Source organism: Colias eurytheme, chromosome 26 (genome assembly GCF_061535395.1).
Source record: "Colias eurytheme isolate Ceu_HAF_F1 chromosome 26, ilColEury1 Martin Lab GWU primary, whole genome shotgun sequence".
Classification (NCBI taxonomy): Eukaryota; Metazoa; Arthropoda; class Insecta; order Lepidoptera; family Pieridae; genus Colias; species Colias eurytheme.
This window is the reverse complement of record NC_143005.1, coordinates 8632284-8650230: the sequence shown is the minus strand read 5'-3', so window position 1 is coordinate 8650230 and position 17947 is coordinate 8632284. Positions and strand designations below refer to the sequence as shown.

The window sequence follows — 17947 nt, the reverse complement described above, 5'->3', positions numbered from 1 at the left end:
GCCTATCACATTTTGGTCGATTTTGGTCGGTCAAAATGTATAAATTATTTTTATTGTTCGTTTTATCGCTGACTGGTGTGTTAGCGAAAAATGAAGATTATATTGGGTAAGTTTCTAAATAATTACTATAAAAAAAAGCCTACAAGTATCTATACTAATATTGTTATAAATTGCATTTTCTTTGTTAATTAAATGTACTATAAGTACATCACCTTAATCACTATCACTGAATAGTAGAAAACAAAGTCGCTTGCTCTATGCTTATGTCCCTATGTATGTGTGCTTAAATCTTTAAAACTACGCAACACGTACACGTTGGACGGGTATGTTTTAACCGGAATCGAAAAATCGGCCCTTTATTAATTTAACTAGCTGCTCCACGCGGTTTCACCCCCGTGGCTCCACTCCTGTTGGTTGTAGTGTGATGGTATATACCCTATAGCCTTCCTCGATAAATGAGCTATCTATCACCGAAAGAATTTTTCAAATCGGGCCAGTAGTACCCGAGATTAGCGCGTTCAAACAAACTCTTCAGCTTTATAATCCATACTAATATTATAAATGCGAAAGTAACTCTGTCTGTCTGTCTGTTACTCAATCACGCCTTAACTACTGAAACAATTTGCATGAAATTTGGTATAGAGATATTTTGATACCCGAGAAAGGACATAGGATAGGTTTCATCCCGGAAATCCTACGGGAACGGGTTTTTCTTTGAAAACGCGGGCGAAGCCGCGGGCGGTAAGCTAGTATTAGTATAGATGTTAAAATTAATACTCTCAATTCCAGACATGGGCTCTATGAAGTAAAGACATTCAATGATGAACAGACGCAATACCTAGACGTTCTAGTGGAAAGGCTAAATCTGGATGTATGGCGATATGCCATTCCAAGGCTAGAGACAGGTCTTATCTTGGTACCCAGAGACCTGAAGGTTATCTTCCAAACAGAACTGTTTGAAGCTAAAATTGAATATGAAGTGAAATCTTCGAATATTAAGGAGTAAGTGGTTTTTATTATTGAAAGAAGAGTAGGTTTTGAATTTAGGTATTTATAGCAATAAAATTATACCAAAGAAAGAATATAATTGAATTAACAAAGTATATATACAGATATCTACAGTTTGATAGACAACATTTTTTAAATTTCATGTATAAATTTATTGTTAAGTTTTTTTTTTAATTTCCGTTTTTTTTGTAAGTTAATTTCTGAAAAAGATAATAATATCATGAATGACAAATGAATGCAGTATAGAACACAGTCAAAAAGTTTTCGTTAATATTTTTACAGACAATTAGATTTAGAAGATGAGCTCATGTCAGCGGCAGCGGCAGCATCCAGAAGTAACAGATCAAGTTCATTTCCTTTTGATGTCATCCATAGATACGATGTTGTAAGTTTCTGTTTAATACACTAAACGGAGGGACTGGTTTTAATGAAACTTTTCGTATAAAAATGATTTTCTTTTACATTTTTTAATTACTAATCGATTATTTTAAAAAGTGTCCTGAAAAGGAGAAAGTAATTATTTTCAACATTTAGTATTACGAAATTTATAGTATCTTTAATTTTGATATAATTAATTTGTTCCATGCTGATTGCATACATATTTTTAATTTAAATCTTTTGATCATAAGTTAATTTTAATATTCGTTGTCAAATATGTTATTTTTAATTATTATGTTTTATTAAACATTATTCATTATTTTTGATTATATTTTATTTAAAAATTTTAATTTATTTCAGGTCAACAACTACATGAGAGACATTGCTAACCGATTCCCTAGGATAGTAACTATGCATTCAGCTGGTAGATCTATACAAGGTCGAGAAATTAATTATTTAAGAATATCCAATGATAATTTCCAGGTTAGTTATTTACGATAATTAATATTTGTAATATAATTAATCCATACTAATATTATAAATGCGAAAGTAACTCTGTCTATCTGTTACTCAATCACGCCTTAACTACTGAACCAATTTGCATGAAATTTGGTATAGAGATATTTTGTTACCCGAGAAAGGACATAGGATAGGTTTTATCCAACTAGCTTTCCGCCCACGGCTTCGCCCGCGTTTTCAAAGAAAAACCCGTTCCCGTAGGAAGAGATTGACATATTATAATTAACTAGTTTAATTAGAAAATTTTAACGAGAAATAGAAATATTTGGTTATTTATAGGTACCTAATTAGTGGTTTTTGTAAGTTTATCAAAGAAACAATAATACAGCAATCAAAGAAAACATTATTGGAACTAATTGTTTTGATAATATTTTATAGAATAGTGGCTGCCCCAGCAGACGTTCTTCTGTCCTGTTGCTCCATATTTGTGTTTTTTCTTCATAAGAACCTTGTGTGTGCTAAGAAAAACGTTAAAAAAATTAGTCAAATCGGTCGAGTTTTACATGTGGCGATTCAATTTTATATATTAATTTACAAACAATATCAGCCCTATTTTAAATAAAACATTTAACATTATTCTCTCTTTGCATAATCAAAAAGGTACCTACAACTCAACGGTTAATGTATTCAAATAGACTTGCGATATCAAAGATTTCTATACCTACTATGTCTCAAATAAATATTATTAATTCACAGTCAAGAACAAAACCAGTGATCTTCCTACAATCCCTTCTACACGCGCGAGAGTGGGTATCCCTGCCAGCTTCTCTCTACGTCATTGAGAGTCTTCTGGGCAAAGATGCAAGCCTTGTGAGGGACATTGACTGGATTATCATGCCTGTTGCTAATCCAGATGGCTATGAGTTCACTCACACTAACGTAAGCATCTAAAAAAAATGTCTATGTTATCTTCAAATTAATATTTTATATTTAAAAATACGTAATTGATAGGATAAGAAAATAATTGAAATTTCAAATTATTATTTAACACTATTTAAACGTTGATATTATGTAATTGATAGGTAATGAAAAATAATGATTTGAAATTGATAACGAAAATATGCTGTAATATTATAATGCATTTTTATATCCTGTAATAACATATCTACATATTTGTCATTTTCAAAATTTAACTTTTCTATTCTAAAAAGAGGAATAACTGACCAAACAATACATTATTTTTGGAGAAAACTTGCATTAATTATAAATGCTTGCTTTTTTGCATTATAACTTTATAAGTACACCAGTCGACACAGTCTTTTCAAATATTTATTTTCGAACATTTATTTTTCTCTATTAATCAATACATATCATATTTTTCAGTCACGTCTATGGCGTAAGAACCGCAGAGTGAACTCTCTCCCTGGCTGCCCCGGCGTCGATTTGAACAGGAACTTCGACAACAGTTGGGGAACTGCGTCCAGCAGCCTCGCTTGTTCCGACACCTTCCACGGCACCGGTCCTTTCTCTGAACCTGAAACACAAGCTATTAGAAGCGTATTAAACCAGGTCAAAAACAGACTCGAGCTGTTCATTGATATCCACAGTTTTGGCAGCATGATCCTCTACGCTTATGGAAATAGGCAATTACCACCGAATGCCCTAATCCTGAATATGGTTGGCGTCCGAATGGCTCAAAGCATAGATGCAGTTAAGTGGAGTCAGCACCCTAACTACAGAGTAGGGAATATTGTTGATGTTATAAGGTACACAGCATCTGGAGGTTCCAGCGATTATGTTCAAAGCTTCGGTGACATTCTCTCCTATACATATGAACTACCAGCTTACAGGAATAGGCAAGATATCAATGGCTTCCTGGTTGAACCTGAATTTATAAGACAGGCTGGATTCGAAACTTGGGAAGGTATTAAGGCTGGTGCAGCGTATGTGCTACAAAGAACCAGAATGAAGAGCTCAAACTAATGTTTTCTGTTAAATAAAGATTTGATTTATATCTTAACATATTTTTTTTTCTGTCTAAATTGTAAAACTAATTAACAGTTATGAATACAGTATAAAACACATTTATTTAGTCCCTATAAAAAATATAATTTTTCTTGATATCCTGTCTCATAGAATTAATATTCTACATACAATAAATTGCCCCAAAATTTAGTAGATACATACCATACATAATTGTAGGAAGGAACGTTATTATTGAAATGAATATCAAATAAAATGTAATAATTACTACTTTAGTTTCTGATAAAAACGTACGTACACTGACCTCAGCTATAACATTTCAACATTATTATTTATTATCATCATCATCATCATCAGCTCATACATTGTGTTCCCACTGCTGGGACACGGACATCCTATGAGGGTAGAGTCCATTATCCACCACGCTGGCCAAGTGCGGGCAGATGTCACATGTCGTCGAACTATTGATACCTCGACATGCCGCTCTACTCGCTACACTGTTTCTTAAGCAGTGGTGACACATGCGCAGATAAATAAAAATACTATGACAAAGTTATTAATCCATAAACTAATCGTACCACGATAATAATAAAGAATACAGATTAACAAAACCCACTATCAGTGTTATATAATCTAATGCATTAAAACAAACAATTAATTAGTATGTATCGAAGTTTCAATGAAGATAAGGTACTTTTTGTGGTTTTTCCTTGCGTTTGTTAGCGCCAAACATGAATCTTACTCGGGGTATGTATGAAGAAGTTTATATGTATTTGTATAAAAAATTTAAATGTTTTAATGATTTTTTTGTGAATGGTCATGAAATTTTTCTAATTCCCTTAAATGATAAGGGTCTGAACAGGATGCGGTTCAGCTAGTTTATACATACAAGTTTTAGTTTGTTTTGGCTCTAAAATCATTGCAAATGTACATTCTAAGCAAGGTGAAAGGGTAGAGCTAAAGATGTAATTTAAATATAATAATAAAAATAAATAAATATTTCAGGACAATTTACACACACGGCACAATCTGATCCCATACTAAGCTTTCGCTTGTGTTATGGAAACCAGATGGCTGATAAGCATACATAATATATAATTTTTAAATAAATATTTATATAGATAAATTACACCCCGACACAGAGCAAACTTCGTTCATCACACAAATATTTGCCCCGGGTTGGAATCGAACCCACGACCTCTGGCTTGGAAGGCAGGGCCACTACCAACCAAGCCAACCGGTCTGTCAATATAATGATATCCAGCTCCAATTGTTCGTCTTTAAAGTATAATCTTTGTTATTTTTGTATTGCAATGCAGCTAGTATGTGTTTCATTGCGATATTTGAGTCATTTAAAATAACTTTTTTCAATCATTATTATCAGACGCCTTCATTTAATAGATTTTTACTGTGTCATTATGAATTTTGTAAATTAGGTTTTTGACTCTACAGCGTATTTTATTTATTTTTATTAATATTTTATAGAAACATTGTCTTTCCTGCTTTATGTTTCAACTTTTGTTTATCATATCTCTAATTATTATTGTTATCTATTGTTTCCTGTTTATTTAATTTGATTGAATATATTATTTACACATTTTTACATATTTGTTGTAAATTAACTATCATCACAATTTAAACTGTATTGTTTTTTAAAAATATTATAATGAATACCTAATGCGTAATAATATCAGTAAACTAGCTGTGCCCCGCGGTTTCACCCTCATTGCTCCGCTCCTGTTGGTCTTATCGTGATGATATATAGCCTTCCTCGATAAATGGGCTATCTAACACGGAAATAATTTTTCAAATCGGACCAATAGTTCCTGAGATTAGCGCGTTCAAACAAACAAACAAACTCTTCAGCATTTTAATTTTAATATGGATAATAAAATTTCTAGATGGAAGTCATACTACGTTACACCATCCACCATGGATCAATTAGAGACCTTAGGTCAATTGACAGACTCTTTGGATCTAGATTTTTTGATATATGCTACAATAGGCACAGAAGGCCTAGTGTTGGTAAAACCAGAATTTCAGATAGAGTTTGAAGATGCCATGGAAGATGTAGGAATAAGTTTTAGTGTACATGCGGAGGATGTAAAAAGGTATGTATATATATAGTTTTTTATACTAATATTATAAAGAAATAAGAAATATTTTATTGCCACTGAAAGTATAGCATAATATGATAGTTCTATCCTTTGTATATTTAGATCTAACTAATAAACTTAAGAATATAATATACTTACCTACTATCAATTTTAAATTGATTTTACTGTAAGAAAAGTATGTCTTTACTAAATAACAAGCTATCCATTAATTATTAATCTCTTTCTATACTAATATTATAAAGAGGAAAGGTTTGTATGTATGTATGTATGTATGGTTTTCACGCATAAACTACTGGACCGATTTTGATGAAATTTGGCACAGATTATTTTTAGACCCTGAGGAAGAACATAGGCTACCTTTTATTGCGAAATATGTACCACGGGCGAAGCCGGGGCGGACCGCTAGTATTATATAAAGGTACACGGGTAACACATCAAACAGACATCACTACATAGTATACAACAAAGTCGCTTTCTCTGTCCATATGTGCCTATGTATGCTTAAATCTTTTAAACTACGCATCGGATTTTGATGCGGTTTTTTCAATAGTTAGAGGAAGGTTTTAGTATATAATTTATTGTGTTTTAGACAAAGCGGGCGAAAAGCTAGTTATAATAATAAAATACTAACTTACCTAACATCAACACAAAACAGATTTCCGAACTTAACCATGTTTAATTTATTTTCTGGTTTCCTGGTAGAAACTTACAAATTTATGATAAAATATAGAAAACTAGTGGTCCGCCCCGGCTTCGCCCGTGGTACATATTTCGCAATAAAAGGTAGCCTATGTCCTTTCTCGTTTATCAAAATATCTCCATACCAAATTTCATGCAAATTTGTTCAGTAGTTTAGGCGTGATTGAGTAACAGACAGACAGACAGACAGAGTTACTTTCGCATTTATAATATTAGTATGGATGTTGGTTATCTTTAAGTTCTGTGTTTATAAAACAAGAAACAATTTCAAAGTATTTTCATATTTAAATAATATTTTTCAGTCAGCTGGATAAGGACGATGAGCTCATGATTTCGAGAAGGAAGCTAAATCGTAAATCTTCACGAGGAGAAATGTCATATGATGATTATCAAACATTAGATGTGGTAAGTTAATAATTATTAATGACTGTTTATTTTTACATTAAAGTATGACAAAAATGAAAATAAAAAAGCCATCGTTTGTGAAAGAGGCGGCCGTATTTCTAAGCAGCATAGGAAATGTATGAAGTTCATGGGATAGTGCAAAAAAAAAATCAAAATAAAATAGTGATTAGTCGATAAAACTTTGAAATTTATGACTTAAATGAAAAACTGGTAAGAGGTTACACGAACATACAATTATTCAATAGCTTTCTTTTCAATTTACTTGCATAATATTATCTTCATCACTACTCTACCAAACTTAACTCTATTGTTTGCGAAACATAGTGATTGAACGTCGAAGAAGCAGGAAGTTCAACATATAATAATATCACCACGTATATTTGTCGAAGAGACATGATTGAATCTGATATTTTATTGAATGACTAGCGAGTTCATTGAATGACAGTAACATAGGGTAAGGTTGCTCAAGTCGTACCACGGCGTTAGTCGTACCCCACCAATATCTCGTCTGATACCATTGAATTGGGCCATCTAGTGTTGTTAACGTGAACTATTTAGTCGCGCGAGCAAGCGTAAACAAGTGGTCAGGCGGTCGGCTTCGTGCAGCGAAAATAATTCAAAAAATAAGTTTTTTATCACTTTTCATGTAAAATTAACGACTCATTCATAAGCTTTTTACGGCAGGAATGTTATCTTTATATTTTGTCTTTGTTAACAACGATTTTTAATGCTTATCTGTCAATCGTTTGGGCATACTCAAACAGGAGAAAATTTTTAGGTTGTGTTAGTAATTTTATTTTTCAACCTCAAAGATAAGTATGCTTAAGTCGTACCTGTTAAAAATTCTTTACTCGTACTTCTATTTAGGTCTAAGATTTTGTTATTCACTAAAATAATTACCAAATAATATGCTTAAGTTAATCTCAGACTGAATTATTTGTAATTTTAACTTACTTAAAATTGATCTCTTATTATTAAGAATTTTTCTATATAGTTTATTATATCTTCACTAAAGTGTATTTTCTAAGTACGACTTAGGCTGTATGTGGTACGAATTAGGCAACTAGGCGCCTTAATCGTACCGAAGGTATGTTTTTGAAAAACGTTAAAATATATATTTTAATATTAACATTGTAAGTTTCTGTGATTTTTTAATAATAGACAACTAAATAAAGATTCAGTAAAATATGTGGATTATTTTGTATTATTTCAATTGTCGTGAATATTATAGCATAATTTCCTTAGGGGGTACGACTTGAGCAACCTTACCCTAAATACTATTTATTATTCATCAGATATATTACTTACAATATTATTGCAATACGCTTATTTAATTAGGAGCATATAAAACTTTTTATTCATTTCCATTCAACTGCAGAGTTAATGTAGTTTGCAATTTGCCTCAACTTTTTAAAATGATTCCCGTTAATTATAAAATAAATATATTGCTGTTTGTTCTGCGTTTTCATTATCAGTTACATTCAACGATTTAATTCAATACTCGATACATAATCCATTCATTTGTGATTATTATTAACAAAATATTCTAATATACAAGTAAAATATCTATTGAGGACCGGTTTCATCACTTGCTACTTCCCTGACCCTTTTTTAAATAAAGTTTCATACATTTTCGTAATTCAAAAGATAGATAAATTAAACAGAAAATAATATCTAGCAGTTGTAAATAATTTGCCGTTCTAAACTCTACAAATTCCGTCTTATTACAAAAAACGGACTAAACCGGGATCTAAATTGTATTAAAACCATGGTCTCAGTAAAAGTCTTATTACAAAATAAGTTTTATTGTTAAATCATAGACTATCTATGGTCTACAGATAAGCCTTTGGGTCCCTGGTTTTACGATGGTTTAAATTGTAGTCATTATCGTAAGGACACGTTTAAACCTTTGTACTAAAGTTAAACCACGACTTTATAGTTTGGAGTTTATCTATATTTTAGTTTAGAAGTTAAAGATTTTAACGGATTTTAAACGCGGTTATATTATTATCTCGACTTTTCGCACACTTTGCAGCGAGCGTGGTCACAAGGAGACTGATTAATATAATGAAAAAATCGCGTTTAAAATCCGTTGAAATCTTAATCTTAATATCTTAATACTATTATAAAGGCGAGGCTTTTTTCGAGGGTAGATGGTTAAAAAGAGCACACGTTTTTCTTCAGACTTAAAAGTTTAAAATAAGTATTTATTTACATTTTTATGGTAAAACTAGTGTAATGCTGGTTTAAAAGTTTGTACATACCAGTATAAATATCCTCTACTAATTCACATCACTTTTTGGCAACTACATTTAAAATTATAAGAGATAAAATATGGATGACATTAAACACTCAGTAGCACAGATGTCACAAATGTTTAAGGACAGAATGGAAGATTTTCAACGTCAGCTAGATATGACCTCACAAAATCCAGGAAATCCCAACGCCAATCTTTCATCTGAATTTTACATGTTCAGAGGTCTTGTCATGTCATCTCTTCAGTGTATTCAATCACAAGTTGATATGCTTTCAAAACTCTACGACAAGCAGGAGATGAGAAGCAGGCGCAAAATACTTCTGGTACATGGTGTTCCTGAGACACAAAAGGAGAACACTGCCAATGTTGTCTCCAAGGCACTCGGTGAACATGGTGACATCGCTGACATTTCCAAAGATTTAAATGAATGCCACAGAATTGGTCGTGCAACTAATAATAAACCTAGACCTGTTCTTATAAAGTTTAAGGATCTTGAAGTCAGAAACCGAATTTGGTTTTCAAAAACCAACCTCAAAGGGTCCGGCATAACCTTATCCGAATTTTTAACTAAACCAAGACATGACATTTTCATGGCAGCCCGTCAGCGGTTTGGCATTTCTAACTGCTGGACAAGGGATGGAATTATTTACATAACCAGCCAAGGCAGGCGCTACAAAATCTCTTGCCAAATGGAATTTGAAGCTATCCCGGGTCCTGTATCTGATTCTGCTCCAATACCTGCTCGTGCCCCACAGCAAGATAACACTAAAGATCAAGTGGCTACAAATATTCGCACACGGCGTGCCCAGAAAAAGTAATCTTGTTTGGTATATTACTATCTTTTTTTAATAATATAATTTCCAACATGTTTTGTTAGTTTCTCAAATAATTTGTAGTTAGTAGTTTGTCTTTATTTTAAACAGCTGTACGTTTTTAAATTAAGTAACTTCTACATTTAATTTCATTTAAGATGTTAAATTTTACTTTCACTTTCACTTAATTTTAGCTTTTTAAGATGGCAGGTAGATACAAAAATAATATATTTATTTTGTTTACTAGAACTTAGAAGTCAGTATTAGATCATTATTTGTAAACTATTTCCTTATCTGTCAAGTGTCAACCATCAACAGCTGTCATATGTCATTCAGTTTTTAAGGTTGTGGCTACAAGTCTTTTTGCAATGTCTTACAATTGTTGTTAAATATTTCTTTCAGATGCTGGTCAGTACAAACTAACGTTATTGATATATATTTTTTACATTTTATTATATATATATATAACAAATTTATTATTATATAAGTATTTTATTTGAATTTTGTATTCTATTTTATATTTGCAATCGTTATTGCCTGATGTCGGTCATTACTGATACTTCCAGTAATGTGTCGTATTGTACTGTGGATTCTGATAGCGACGGTAGCTACTACAGCACAAGTTTTGTCCCCTTAAATGTAGAACTATCAAATGTTTTCTCTGATACCCGAAAAACCTTCAACGTTGTCCATATCAACGCACAAAGCATTCCGGCGCACTATACCGACATGCTTACATCGTTCGAGTCAAGTAATATCCACGCAATCCTAGTCTCCGAAACCTGGTTCAAACCTTGCTTATCCTCTTCTTCTTATTCTCTCCCCGGCTATCAACTTATTCGCAACGACCGTACCGGTAAAACTGGTGGGGGCGTTGCGATCTATCTTCGTTCTTATATACCTTTTTCCGTTGTTAACCAATCATCCCAACCTCCTCCTACCGATGCTGCAGAACATCTTCTCCTTGAAGTTATCCTATCCCATTCCAAAATACTCCTTGGCGTTTTCTATAGTCCCTCCCTGCTAATTGATTACTTTTCCTCCTTAGATGCTACCTTTGATAAATACATACCTTTATTTGATAAATGTATATTTATGGGAGACTTCAATACTTGCCTCTTAAAGAAAGATAGTCGTTCCAAAAAATTTTTAACTTTAGTTGACACGCATAACCTTAGTCTCCTTCCACTCGATGCCACTCACCACCTCCCGAACTGTACTCCTTCTCTCCTCGACGTAATCATTACCTCCTCTCCCGATCTGGTGTGCAAACACGGACAACTCCCTGCTGACATATTTTCCCACCACCATCTCCTATATTTATCATATAATATCCGTCCACCAAAAGATAAGCCCAAAACTATCTTGCGGCGCAATTTTAACAGTATAGATAACAATGCGCTCCAAAACGATGCCCGTAAGATTAATTGGTCTCCTCTCCTAACTTCCACGTCTCTAGACGAAAAGGTCTCCTATTTTAACACCTGCTTAACGAATCTTTACGATGTGCATGCACCGTTTAGAAGAATAAAAGTGAAGCATCTTCCTGCGCCCTGGCTTACGGAAGAATTGAAAACTTTATTGAAGGCCAAAGCTCGTGCCAAGGCCAAATTTAAGCGTGTGAAATCTGATGCGAGTCGAGAGAAATATCACAAGATAAGGAATCGTTGTAATACATGTTGTAGGGACGCACAAAGACGTTATTTCCATGCCTCTGTCGAGAGTGGTGATCCCCCTGTAATATGGAAATTTCTAAAAACCTTAGGCATTGGTAAGCAACGCAATGTGTCAAATACTGCCAACATAAATCTTGAACTGCTGAATCAGTATTTTTCCAATCCACATTGTGTATTTAATAATATAAATAAGCAAATGACATTAAAATCGGTTTCAGAAACACCAGCACTGGATTTCCCCCCCTTTGTGTTTAAGCAGTTTACCGAGTGTGATGTTAGACGCAGCATATTGTCCATTGCGTCGAATGCGGTTGGTTGTGACGGTATTGGTCGTAAAATGATCCTTCCTATCCTAGACCTCGTAATTCCTGCCATAACAAACATCCTTAACTTTTCTTTATCCTCAAGTACATTTCCTAAGTCTTGGAAAGATTCCCATGTTATACCTTTGCCCAAGAAAATTAATCCATCCTCCTATTCTGACTACCGTCCTATATCTATCCTGACATTTCTTTCAAAAATCCTTGAAAGATTAGTGCACGAACAACTGCAACGGTTCCTCAACCTGCACAATCTTCTTAATCCTTTCCAATCCGGTTTCCGCTCCGGTCATAGTACGACCACTGCACTAGTCAAGATTACCGACGACATTCGATACGGGATGGACAATAAGAAGCTCACTGTCTTAACATTACTAGATTTCAGTAATGCTTTTAACACTGTGGACCATGATGTGCTTCTAAGTCTACTGCGCTGCCTCAACATATCGACTCCTGTAGTTGACTGGTTCTCCAGTTATTTACACGGGCGACGTCAGCGAATATGCATAGATGAGGTTGTATCATCGTGGTGTGATGTCAGTGCTGGTGTTCCTCAAGGCGGGGTCTTGTCCCCCTTACTATTTTCCATTTTCATTAACACTATTTCAAGTAAACTCTCATGCGACTACCACATGTATGCCGACGATCTCCAAGTCTACACCCAATCAACCCTTGACGATTTACACCAGGCTATCAATTCAACTAACAAGGATTTGCATAGCATTTTAACTTGGAGCTCGGCATATGGCCTGAAAGTAAATCCGTTAAAAACTCAGGTTATAATTATTGGTAGTCCTTCTTTAATTGCAAGGGTTAATTGGGTGAACCTCCCGCCTATTATCGTTGACGGTATCGCAATTCCCTATAGCGAAACTGTAAGGAACCTTGGGGTATACTTCGATAATACTCTATCCTGGAGGCATCACATCAAACAGGTAAGTAAGAAAGTTTATGCCACAGTTGCTTCTTTGCGACGCTTACAAAATTTCCTCCCTCTCCCAACCAAAATTCTGTTAGCACAATCCCTTCTCTTGCCCATACTCGACTACGCCGATGTAAGCTTTGTCAATATCACCGTGGACCAATTAAACAAGCTTGATCGTCTACAAAATCTTTGTATACGATTCATATTTGGTCTACGGAAATACGACCACATATCTGAGTTTCGGTCTAAACTCAAATGGCTACCGATCCGATTTCGCCGGGATGCACACGTGCTGCATCTTCTTTACCAGGTTCTGTTTTGTCCAAAAATGCCGGAATATCTTAAAGAAAAATTTGTGTTTAGAGGCAACAACGATGTACTTGTTCGGTCTACCGAAATGCTTCGACTACGAATGCCACCACATCTCACAAGCTTCTACGATAATTCGTTTACCGTTCAGGCAATCAAATTGTGGAATGCTTTACCTGGACCTATAAAGAATGCACAGTCCTTAAATAGTTTTAAAGTAATGTTACGCAATTATCACCTTTCTTGCTGTACTTAATATTATATACTCCGTTATGTTTACTATTATGTATTTTTTTTTCTTTTATTCGATTGTAAATATATATGTATTTAATGTATGTATTATATTGTATTTATTTATTATGTATATTTTATATTATTGTGTCTGTGTTATACCTATATTATGTTAATACTTATATTATATATTTTTGCTAATTGCTCTGCCCTACTCCTTTCCTTTAATTTAATTTCTCTCCGTACGTCTGGTTGTCTGGAAGAAATCGCTGCATAGCGATAAGACCGCCAATTGTTTGTATGTATTCCTAGGTTAAGTTTTATTGTAACTTTCAATAGCAAGCAATAAAGAATTAATAAATAAAATAAAATAAATAAAGGCGAAAGTTTGTATGGATGTATGGATGTTTGTTACTCTTTCACGTAAAAACTACTGAACCGATTACAATGAAATTTAGCACACATATAGAGGGTAACTTGGATTAACACATAGGTTTTATCCCGGAAATCCCACGGGAACGGGAACTATGCGGGTTTTCCTTTGAATACGCGAGCGAAGCCGCGGGCGGAAATCTAGTCTTCAATATTCGCGTAAGTTCGTCTAAGTTTCTTTGTAACATAAACCTTATTTCCAGATCTACAACTACATAGACACCATAGCCGATAAATACCCCGATCTAGTGACTTTAGTGACACCAGCGAATTCCTTCGAAGGCAGACCCATCAAGTACTTGAAGATATCATCTAGTAACTTCCAGAATGACAATAAATCAGTTATTTTTCTTGAAGCGATGATACATCCAAGAGAATGGCTTACAGCGCCTGTTGCTACGTACTCTATACATAAATTGGTAGAAAATGTAACTGATTCGGAGTTGTTGGATAAATTCGACTGGATTATATTACCAGTTGTGAATCCAGATGGATATGTGTATACTTTTGAACGGGTGAGTTAAATTGATATTACCTATAATTAGTCTTCTTCTTTCTACTTAATCAAAATGTTTCGTAGATGATTCAGAAAATTCAGGTGTATTACATAAAATCAATAGTTTAATCTAGTTTAAAAACTTTTATGAAAAATGAAATAGAAGGCAAAAATTGGGGTTTGCAAAAGGCTTCTGAAGAGAGAGCCGAATAAACTCAAACTCTATCATTTATTTATTCAATTAGACTTCTTCTAGAAGCACTTTTGAATCGTCATAACATATTTTTAACATTCACCACGGATTCGGAAAGCACCTATCTATGGAGAAGAACCGACAAGAAACTCCATAGTTGTCCTTAATTAAATTAATATAATTTAGTCAAACTGTAATTTTAGACAATCTTTAGGCATCTAAAAATAATTGTAATGTGATTTTTAAAATTGAATTCCATACCATGATTGTAGAAAACGTTTTTTGATGAGAAGCGAAACACAAGCTGGTTACTAGCTATATTTGGAACAAAATAATTGTTTAATCTTATAAGGACTCTTTCTATTATAGCTTCGTAACTTATAAAGGAGAAACTTAACCTAATAAATATAATACTATTATTTATTAAATATTAAACGTTCCTTTCCTTTCTCTTTTTAATACCTTTTTCGTAGGTAGTAAATAGTAACCAATAAAATATTTTTTTTTTAATTATAATTTTATATCAAATCATCTAGTTGTTTCAGAGGAAAGAGCAACAGACATACTACATAATATAATATACACAAAGTTTTGAATTTCTAATTTAATTTGGGAGAATGTTTCTTTGTGTAAAGTATACAAAAATTCATGATACGCTATAAATTACTTTTAATATTGAAGTTTGTAAAAGAAAGTAAATAATTATCCCGAACAGAATTAAAAACGTTGTGTACAAAGTCGTTTATATTATCCCCCAATTAAAATTAGCAATTCTTCTTCATTTTTTTGTTAATTAAAAAACAAGCTAATCTGTCAATTATTGCGAGATATGTTATAAAATTTAGTCTTTACCTGTATTAAGAAAACTTATGATCCACTAGTTATCACCCGTGGCTTCGTCTGCGTAGTCAAAATAAATTCCTATAGGAATTAGATGTTTAACAAATTTTGTAAAAAGTATTATTATTCTCTGACGCTCTAACTATATCCAGAGACGAAAACAATACTATAAAATCGCATGGATCGCAACAAACAAACAGACTTACGCATTATAACAATATAATTAAATAGTAAGTTAAAACTAAGGACGTAATATTTTCGTAATTTCCAGGAACGTTTCTGGCGAAAAACCCGTTCCACTGACCAACATCCCTCCAGCGATCAATGTCCAGGTGTAGATATTAATCGAAACTTTGATTTCGCATGGAACACAGTTGGCGTGAGCATCAGCCCTTGTGGAGAATCATACGCTGGTGGTAGACCTGCTTCTGAAGTGGAGACCAGAGTTATTCGTGACATACTCCACGAGAACCTGCCAAGAATGGTTTTATACCTGAGTATCCATAGCTACGGTAGTATGATCCTGTATTCTTGGGGACATAATGGAAGTCTGTCCAACTATGCGTTACCTCTTCAAGCAATCGGAGTGTCTATGGCAGAGAAGATTTTAGAACGATCTTTACCAGATTTTCCATCTTACGTAGTTGGCAATGCGAAACTCGTAGTTGGCTATCAAATGTCTGGTTCTTCTCATGATTACGCACATTCTATTGGTGTTCCTCTGGCGTATACGTGGGAACTGCCTGGTCTGAGCAGGGGACTGATGGGCTTCCACCTGGATCCGAGGTATATAAAGCAGGTCGTTGAAGAAACATGGGATGGTATTGTTGTTGGTGCAAAAGCGGCCAGGGAACTGTTTAGAAAATAATATTAAATTGGTGAAATGATGATTGAATTTTATTTCTTGAATTCTTCCTTTTAAATGCATGTTAGAAGTTTTTGCCACAATATTTTGTAATCGAGTCCCTTTTATTTCCAATTTTAGATTTAAACCTTAACATTATAATATTTATCATTATTAAGAAGTAGGTACAAAATATAATCCACTTTTACATCTGAATATAATTATTTTTGAATAGCGCATAGCGTGGACCGCTTAGGTCTTTCTTTTAAAAATAGTACAATATTGAAAAGGAATTATTTTAAAGGTTTCTGTGGGAGAGAGCTTTACCCTACGTACTTATGCACCCACTTTTCTTGTTTACAAAAGTGAAATATTCTTCTATAAATATATAACTGGCATTGATATTAATTGATTGATATGAAAGGAATAAAATATTAAGCATATTTTTTTAAATTACCTGTACAGCTAATGAACGTGTACCTATACTGCTTAAAAAAACGTGTTTAAAAAACCTAATTTTTTATATAATTGAAACATGCATTGAGAATTTGTGCAGTTATTTGTTAAGGTATATTTCCTGGCAAATCTATATACCTAATAATGAAGTTCGTAATATACCATCTTATTTCTCCTTTCCTATTTCTTTAGACATAACATCAAAGTCATAACTTATAACTTCCATTGGTACAGACTACAGAACTATATTATAATAATCTTTCCTCACAAATCGTTCCATAAACTTATATAATACGAATCTTCATCGTATTCCTGTATTCAGAAAGTTATCCGACTCCACGAATTAATTTGCACCTTAACATATTGTTGGATCGAGTTTATAATTTTAAACTAGGTTTACATAATGGTAATGGAGTTTTGCTTAAAGTTTAGTAATTGGTAGCTGTTTTTATAGCTCCGTTCAACTCGTGGTTCTGTTGTTTTGAGCAGAAATCTGCATACTAGCAAAATTGAGCAGTTGAGTGCGCGGTGCGGAACCTTGGCATAAATGGAAACTATGACACAAATGTTTAACATAAGGGGTATATATAAATCAATGAATATTTTTATTTATACTGCATCTTGTTTGGATAATAAGTAATACTTATATTATAAAGTTGAAACGTTTGTATGTTTGCTTCAACGCGCTAACCTCAGATACTACTGGTCAAATTATAAAATTTTTAATTTTTTTAAGTGACAGACATTCCATTTATCGTGGAAGCCGATAGGTTATATATCATCAAGATTAAAACAATTCCTATTGTTCTATTCGGAGCAAAGCGGATGAAACCGCATGGCACAGCTAGTTAAAAATAAGCTTCAATAAAGAAATGTACAATATAAGAATGATTGTTTCAGAAAGGTCTCAAAAGTTACATTTCCCAATAAAACAATAATTTGAAAATTCACGGATCCTTCGTAAAAATCATGGGAATTATGTTAATAAGAATCTTTGCTTCAAAAAAACTTCAAAGTTAGTTTGCAGTCGCTAATTTGGCCCTGGTATTCCCATCACAGACTTACCAAATTTTTGTTTTCCTGCAAAATGCTAATTTCTCGGTGTGT

The 17947-nt window shown here is 33.4% G+C and overlaps 2 protein-coding genes across 2 annotated transcripts; both read left to right on the top strand.

Moving 5' to 3' along the window:
• Positions 1-14: 14 nt before the first annotated feature.
• LOC149897320 (carboxypeptidase B-like) lies at positions 15-3859 on the top strand. Its single transcript, XM_090116689.1, has 6 exons — positions 15-106; positions 790-1002; positions 1291-1393; positions 1747-1869; positions 2602-2784; positions 3229-3859. The coding sequence occupies exons 1-6, from the start codon at positions 36-38 to the stop codon at positions 3826-3828; spliced, it is 1293 nt and encodes a 430-aa protein (XP_089972815.1). The 5' UTR covers positions 15-35; the 3' UTR covers positions 3829-3859.
• A 1850-nt stretch (positions 3860-5709) lies between these two features.
• On the top strand, positions 5710-16408 carry LOC149897319 (carboxypeptidase B-like). Its single transcript, XM_090116571.1, has 4 exons — positions 5710-5939; positions 6947-7049; positions 14215-14526; positions 15812-16408. Exons 1-4 carry the CDS (start codon positions 5710-5712, stop codon positions 16406-16408), a joined length of 1242 nt encoding a protein of 413 aa, XP_089972697.1.
• Positions 16409-17947: the final 1539 nt, after the last annotated feature.

Bases quoted from the DNA above. Each gene is read 5' to 3' on its own strand.
- LOC149897319 (XM_090116571.1), top strand. From the start codon at position 5,710: ATGGATAATAAAATTTCTAGATGGAAGTCATACTACGTTACACCATCC. The intron at 7,050-14,214 runs GTAAGTTAATAA...CCTTATTTCCAG, and splicing joins ATTATCAAACATTAGATGTG to ATCTACAACTACATAGACAC. The intron at 14,527-15,811 runs GTGAGTTAAATT...CGTAATTTCCAG, and splicing joins ATGTGTATACTTTTGAACGG to GAACGTTTCTGGCGAAAAAC.
- LOC149897320 (XM_090116689.1), top strand. From the start codon at position 36: ATGTATAAATTATTTTTATTGTTCGTTTTATCGCTGACTGGTGTGTTA. The intron at 1,003-1,290 runs GTAAGTGGTTTT...ATATTTTTACAG, and splicing joins AAATCTTCGAATATTAAGGA to ACAATTAGATTTAGAAGATG. The intron at 1,394-1,746 runs GTAAGTTTCTGT...AATTTATTTCAG, and splicing joins TCATCCATAGATACGATGTT to GTCAACAACTACATGAGAGA.